General features: G+C 41.0%; 1 protein-coding gene across 2 annotated transcripts in view; it reads right to left on the reverse strand.

The window, feature by feature from the left end:
- The window catches only part of UBR1 (ubiquitin protein ligase E3 component n-recognin 1), a gene marked incomplete at its 5' end in the record, with an annotated part of 60906 nt that extends 53771 nt beyond the window's left edge, over positions 1-7135 (reverse strand). For both annotated transcript variants that reach the window (XM_079990940.1, XM_079990939.1), the window contains one exon: positions 6887-7135. In XM_079990940.1, coding sequence (XP_079847066.1) covers positions 6887-7135 — 249 coding nt within the window. The remainder of the gene's footprint in view (positions 1-6886) is intronic.
- Between the last annotated feature and the right edge of the window lie 1150 nt (positions 7136-8285).

Genomic DNA, 8285 nt, shown 5'->3' on the forward strand with positions numbered 1-8285 from the left:
AAGAACTGGAGATATATGTTTCCATCTTTCAGTCCTGGACAAAAGCTCTGAAGCTGCCATTTCCAAAAGCTACTGGAGCTACAGGCACGAGTTAGCTGTCCTCAGCTCCTCCTTTTCTTCCCCCACCCTCAGATCTTTATAGCTATGAAGCATCAGGAGAAGCTACAAGAGGGATGACTCACATGATACAATACTCTAGAAGCATTTCTCTCATTACAATCAACTTCATCAGCATAACCACACTTTCCTAATAGCGGGCTATAACTGTTCATAACAGGATTACAACTGGCATGCAATATAACAAGTGGGAAAATGCTCCACTTGTAAATCATAGAATTGCAGAGTTGGAAGAGACCATGAGGGTCATCTAGTCCAACCCCCTGTTTCCCAACAAAACCCACAACCCTGAGATTAAGAGTCTCATGCTCTACCACTGCAGCAATGTTAGCTTAAGCTAGGTTGAGCATCACTGTGGCTACAAAAAGTCATAAAATTAGATGTCAGCATGTATACGTGATTTACAAGCATACTCCCATATGCCATTCAACCAACATTTTCCCCAAAGGCACCAAGGAATAGTTTCTGATTATGATGATGACAATGATGATGATGATGCATTTCTCACCCACTCTTCACCATAAGGTGCCAGAGCTGGTTACAACACAGTCAAAAGAATACGGCTGATCCCAATATATCAGTTGTTAAAAGACAAGAATAACAGATAACATCACCATAGCAAGGATGGTATAGAGTGCCAGACTGGGGCAGGGGAGACAAGGGTTCAATTCCCCACTCAGCCACTCTTAATACCAAGTGCTGAAGGCAAACAATAAGGAAATAATACTTTGTTCATGCTTGGTTGTTAAGTATATCTGAGGCATCTGAGAGTAGGCTAGAGTAAATAAACTCCTGATGTGATCCAGGAGAACACTTACGTTCTCATGACCTGCTACCAAGGGAGAGGTGCTATATGTTTCCTGTTCCACAGAACTTCCATCAATCCCAGAGATCACATGTGGAAATCCACAGTGTTTGTATCTGTTTTTATATATTTTATACAAGTTTTCTTTCATAAAGAGGTTAACATAACTGGAAAGCTGAAACCATGTTACAGCAGTAAAACAATAAGAATTGCATCATTTAAAACAGCCAACAAATTAAAATTTTAAGTACTGCTTGCTGATAATTTTTTATCCTGTACGTATGGTGGTCCTATTCCCATTTTACCCACCTTGTAAGGTTGGGTTGAGAGGGAGACTGACCATCTCAAAGTTACCCAGTTGGCTTTGTGGCTGAGCAAAGATTTAAACCTCTTCCCAGTCTAAGTCCACTGCACCATTCTACCTCACATGTCATAATGATTCCAGGCTAACATACTGGAGTGAACACTTGGGAGCAAGGCCTCCACATCAGTTTTCAAAGAAAAGGCTCATCACTGGACAAACACATTCTGTTCAATAGTCTGCACTTGGTTTTTTAGGGTTTAAAATAGTCTTGAAAATTAGTCAACAAAAGTTGCTAGGCCACCTGCAGACATATTAGTCATGTGTGGAACATCAAAGGCCAAAATGAAAAAGCAGCACCTTTTCCTAATAGCTAAATAATAGCCTATAATCAATCCTAGCTCATAAAGCCATCTCTGATTAACACTCTGCCATCTTCAATGAATTATCTGGCACACAGCACAGTACAATCAGTACTTGAAAAAGGGAAGAGGACACAATTCTAAAATCAGCAAGAAAATAAATTACACGAGTTTCACCTTGTAATATTATTCATTTTAAAAGCTCACTGAAAAGCTCACTAGCAAAGACAGGGCAAAGTCCTCTCCTCTTCATTTAGATACATGTTCTCCGCTTCTTACAAAAGCTTCTGATATTGAATTATGTGGAAATGCAAAGTAGAAACATTGAAAAAGTCTAATTTCAATGTAGTTTCTCTGAACCCCTTCAATTTTACTCAAGATTTGCATCAGTAAAGACAATAAGTATCTTGCTTATTAACTTCTGTTTTTTTTAAAAAATAACTATACTCTTATAATGTGCCTTCAACAGAATCAATATTAACGTGCCAAATCCCATGAGGAAATGCAAAACAAAGTCAATGAACGGGCTAGCACTTTAATTAAATATTGTGCAAGTCTACACGATGCTTCTTTTTTTTATAAATTTTTTATTTGCATTTTATAAATTTCCATCCAATTATTCATTTAATCCCGCATACAACAAATTGTGACTGTTTTTGACTTCCTTCAGCGTCTCTGACAATCATCCATATTTATACCTTTAATGCACATTCCTTTCTTTCGTATTGCCATTATTCCTCCTTACTCCCATTATTTCTGATAAACAATACTTATTTTTTTTTACAGTGCCTCTTTAAATCCCACTAGCATTGTGTTTACACCACATATATTTTTCAGATAATCCACAAATTTTCCCCAGTCCTCGATGAACTTTTGGTCTTTAGTATATCTGATTTTCCCAGTTAATTTATCCAATTCTGCATAGTCTATCACTTTTGATCTCCATTCTTCTATCGTCGGTACACGATGCTTCTTAATCTGTTATGCCATATTGTAAACTATGTGCCCTTGTCATTGTACTACACATTCTACTACATATTTGCAGATGAATTGAAAATCCTCCTTACCAAATAGGATACTACAGACAATAAAGTTTGAACTGATCTCTTACCACTGTCCCCATAGTAGCCTTTCTTTGAAAAACTAAAGCAATTTAAGGCATTAGTACTTCTTATTTCAATATCCTATCAATACAGGCAACATTTTATTAAGATACGGTATTTCATTTTAATTTCATATTTAACTTGTTATTATTTCCAACACTAGATTCCTAGTATTGTGCACATCAAAAATAAAGCTGATATAAATTGCACAATCTGCTGTCATCTTCAGACCCATGTTTCAAGATTATTAGTAAGGCTGCAATCCTAAACCTACTTACCTGGAGTAAATCCCATTTAATTAAGTAGACACAGTTAAGATGCTCTGTAAGGGTCATTAGTGGTTCCAACATCTCTCTTGCCACTGCATATTAAAAAATTGTTCTTCACATGGGATTAATTAGTTAATTAAAGTTAGAGGAGGTTGGCCATCTTTTAGGACAAAGGTCCTCTCACATGAAAACTATACTTAATTTGCATTGGACCCCACCCAAACTTTTTCAAATCACCCATAATCAATCCCCAAAATATTGAAGGGTGTGTGATGCTTTGGGATCCCAGATCTGTATGTGGTAGGACTGCGCCCCAGCACAATAATTTTGGCAAAATGTCTTTCCTGAAATTTCTATTATAATTTATCATAAACTAATATCAGAGGGCGATATCAATTCTGAGATTACTTCTTGGGCTTTGGTTTCCTATCCGATAGCTGCTGTCAGAATGGAAAAGCTTTCAGGTGGAAAACATGAGGAAGTCTTACTTTACATTCCTGGTTTACTCATGTGTAGAAAACAGCACTGTCTGAATGCTTGCCTCAGTGTGGCAGAGTGATAAATGGACAATGTAAGAAGGATAAGTTCTTCAGTACGTGGTCATTGTTTACAGATTTCATTAACAAGGCAATAATACTGCTACTACAACTACCTGTAGCACGTGTTTTGTTATGGAGAAGCTTAATCTAACCTTAAAATATAATCATATGTACCTTAATTTTACCAACTGAAACTGACATATTGGCAAACTGTACTCCAAGTTTTGTTTTATTTTTTACTGTTCCACTATGGAAAACCAATAAAACAGATTTCTTTTTTCTCTCTCACACAAAGTAGCTTCCATAAAAACCAAAACCACAATACACATAGGCAAAAAGATAAAATCCAACAACAATAAAATAACTGTAGGAGTATAAATAGTTTTATGCTTCTCTGGTATTGCTATCAAAACCAGCTAAAATTCTTAATACCACTTTAGCATCAACTTCATACCAATAATACTACAAAGGTTTCTGGATTTTAGAGGCAGCCCCCCCCCCGAGTGAATTACAGTATTGACCATCACTACCACATGAGAAGCCAGGACTGTGTCCATCCTCTCTAGATATGGTTGCACACAAGCCTAAACTCATCTGAATCTGAACTCCTAGCCACTGTCACCATCACTGCAACATGTGGTTCCATTTACAATATCAAGTCCAGGAGAACCCTCTCTAGACAAGCTTATCTGCAAACTTCTTTGTGGTTTTTTCAGCACCAGATGAAGACCTTTTAATTCACCCAGGTTTTAAAACTGTTTTAAATCTGGACTGTAAACTGCTTTATGCCGTCTCTAAATGGAACAATAATTATACCTTGTTGGGTTTTAATTATTATGTATATTCTGTTTTTGATACTTTGTTGTAAGCCCCCTACAGAATGTTTATTTATGGGCAGCTGTTGTGAATTAGATTTATTTAAATAATAGGTAAGTCCTTAGTTGTGAATTTTGTCCTTCAGGGATAGTTCAGAGATGGTTGCATACCCCCATCTGGATCAATCCATTTCCTTATCCAGAGCAGCCCACATCTAGTCTGAATTAAGCTTCAGCTTGTTCTTCTCATGCACCCTAAAATTTTCTTCAAATACCAGTTCAGTAAGTCCATAGCCTCATCAGGATAGAGGGAAGTGTGGATTAGACATGCATGCCTTCTGTGTACTGATGACACTGCAGCCCAACCAGTATTCTTTTAGCAATCTCATGCCTTGAGCATGGTTTGAACTATGGAAAGGGGGTATGCAAACAAAATTTTGTATGTATGTAAATAATACAGGATACAAGAGAAAACTTTGAGGTACCTTCTGAGCCATAGGTATAGAAGTCTCCAGCATCATCTGCCAGGATGCGTCCTCCAGAAGGAGCAGAGCTACTCTAACTCAGAGCTGCCCAAGCTCAATGCAACAAAAGAACCAATCAGCTTGCACTTCCCATATCCATTCTCCAGCATAAGACATCTGCCAAGGCAACCAAGGCCGTTTCTATTCTAAACACAAGCCTCAACCCAGACTGGAATAGATTCAAATAATTAATATCACCCCAGACCACTTTGAGTGCCTTTCTGTTGATGTTTTCCTTTCCCATATCTGATACATATGATAGTTGATAAAGTTATAGTGCCTTTCAAAAATACATGAATCCGTGTCCAATCATCTCCTGCTCACATGCACTTTAAAGAAATAAACAGAATATATGTGTGTATGCCCTTCTTATTTGACATGGTAAGTTGGACAACACATGTCCCTGGCTGCCTGCAACCCATCTCCCTTTTTGCCAATAAATTAGGTTATGATACTGCCACCTTTCCTGTTGATAAAGATGAAAACATTTGACATGGTATTCACTAAGTTTAGTTGCTCTGGAAGTTCAGACAGCTCAAAAGAGAAAGAAATGGCTGGAACTGGAATGCAGTTTGTTTTGTTTAAATAGAAACTGAAACCAATTTTGAATATGAAAAGTCAATGCTAAACAAGAAGTATATGCACTAACTCAAATAATAATGATCCATTTTAGGTACCTTCTGCCCATTTCTCTATTCCTTATCACTTCAGGCTTCCAGTCCTATCATTTCACTTCTCTTTCTGCACATTTAGGTCTGCCTATCATTCTGCACATTTGGTTATTACCAGTCCACTTTCTTTTTCTATTTCTGGCTTTTACACATTAACTCCTTTCCATGAAGAAATCATTTAATGAAAAATCCTGCCAAATTTGTTTCACACTATTTCCAAGAATGTCTTGCCTAGGAACACGACATATAAATTCTGGCTACGCTGTTCCTTTTACTCAGAACAGCATATGCACTTCCTGAAAACCCACTATTTCCTTGAACTGTTGTTTCATACTTTTAAGCTGCAAGTCCTTGGGTTGTCTATGTATTTTGCCTGTTTACGTGTCAATAGCATCAGTATCAACTGATGCACTTTTAGAATGACAGTAGGCAGAATAAAACCAAAATTAACTATATATAAAAAAAGAACAGTCTGAGCATTGCATTTGTTTATTACACCTTGAAAGTGTTTATGAGATTGAATTAATATATTTAGAAAGGGTTAGGTGCTTTACTAAAACGTTAACTAGAGAACTGGTGGAGAGGGGGAATGGCATTGCTGGTCACCGTACAGAAGCCATTTGTAAATAAACACACACTATCATAAACATTTTTAAAAGAACTATGTCATATCAGACCCTGTGAGTTTGATGTGGCTTAATCTTTTCTTCGTGTTATTGTGGCCTAAAAAGAAAAAAACCCAAAACAATCCACTAAGCCCAACCAGAATTAGGAGGAAGAAGGTAAGATCTTTGGACTCAGCCCTCTTCCTTTCCTCTCTGCCAACTTTACAATAACAAAATCTTCTGCCTGATCACAACCACTGCCCTAGATTAAAATCCTCATTTTAACTGGTAGTGCCCTGCCTGTTCGCGGCTCAAGAGAAGATCTTCTCAAGACCGGGAGAGAGGGGGGGACGCTCACATTTAAGACAACAGCTGCGGCTCATAGCAAGTCGCCTGTTTTAGACACCGTAAGGATCGCGAAGCAAAGGTCCTAATTCTTGCCGGTCATTTAAACGGGAGCATGCATGCTGTGTGGCACACCGTGCAGGTGCCCACTTCCAACACCTGACAGAGGGGCAGAGATTAACCGTTTGCAGAGCAGCGGGCAATTGGGGATTAGCAGGAGCCAGACCCCGAGCACTTCTGGAGAGGAGCCCCTTCCAGACATGCAAGGAAGCAGCCGGCAGCCCCGTGAATGCGGGCGACGTGGGGCGTTGTTACCCGCGAAGAACAGACTCCCCCCTTCCTACAGCACAAGCCGGCGGGGAGGCTCCGAGCGCCCAGCCCACAGGGCTGCCAAGCCCACGCGGCGGCGGCGGCGGCGGCGGCATCTCACCCTGGCCAACTCCGAGGGTTTCGCCGCGGGGGCAGCGCCTCCCGCTCCAGCCATCCCTCCGGCTCCGTCGCCTGCGTCCGCCATCTTAGGAGACCTGCCAATCTCCAAGCCGAGCCCCGCCGCGGCCCCACCGGAAACCAGCTGGGGGGAGGGGGAGGAGCGGCGGAGGGGGGGATTCGCCCAAAAAACTTGACCCGACGCCCAGCGCTGGAAACCGAGGCGAATTTGGTCCTGGGCGACGCTGAGCATGCGCGGGCGATCGCACACGCATGCTCAGGAGAACGCTCCTCCACTGCCGGGAGAGGAGGGCGCCGGTGCAGCCGCGGCTTGTTAAGCGGCCGGGAGATGCAAAGAGCGAGGAAGTGGCGCTTTTTAGCTCTGTGTTTCATTAGGGAGTCATCTCGGAAAGCTTTTCTACGACCTGCATAAGCTTCCGTCCGGCACACACATACTTGGAGACAAGGGGGCCAACTTGAATAAAATATGGGGGGGGGGCACATAAAGCCCCTTCTCCATAATCAGTCGCACTCGCACCATTCAATTGGGGGGGGGCGACCCCCTCAAATATTTTTTGGGGGTAGGGGGCAGTGCCGGATTTATGTAGAAGCTAACCAAGCTATAGCTTAGGGCCCCACTCTCTTGGGGGCCCCAAAAATTTTAAAGGAACAAAAACTTCATTGTATTTCAGTTCAACAATTACTTTGATAAAATACATATTTTGTTGCGTGCAAATGGCTTTAGATACCTATTAGGTCCATAAATTACTGTATAGCATATATTCAACACAAAAAAGCGACAATTTGTTGTTGACAAAGGACAGCTGGACATAGAAAGGGCCCCATTACCTTCAGTACCTTAGGGCCTCATCAAACCTGAATCGGGCCCTGGGCCAGTGTCCCTAGGAGTTGCCTATGTTTGAAGGGAAAAGGTCAACTGAACTTAGAATCATAGAATTCGCAGCGTTGGGAGTGACCTCAAGGGCCATCTACTCCAACTCAGGAGTGAAACTAGCCTTTTTTCACCTGGGGCAAAGACCCAGTTTGGCACCCCGCCCCCCATGTCTTACGTTTAAAAGACAGCCCTGTTTAGGGAAGCTTTTAATGTTTAAAAACTTCCCTAATGGGTATAAATAATAAAATGATGATGATGATGATGATGATGATTAGAAGTGAGGTTACAGGGAACCAGGCAGAGGGCCTTCTCTGTAGTGGTGCTCGCTCTGTGGAATGCCCTCCCATCAGATGTCAAAGAAATAAACAACTACCTGACTTTTAGAAGACATCTGAAGGCAATCCTGTTTAGGATAGTTTTTAATGTCTGATGTTTTTTCATGTTTTTAATATTCTGTTGGGAGCTGCCCAGAGTAGCTGGGGAAACCCAGCCCGATGAGCAGGGTGTA

This window comes from Podarcis cretensis (assembly GCF_951804945.1).
Source record: "Podarcis cretensis genome assembly, chromosome: 1".
NCBI lineage: Eukaryota > Metazoa > Chordata > Lepidosauria > Squamata > Lacertidae > Podarcis > Podarcis cretensis.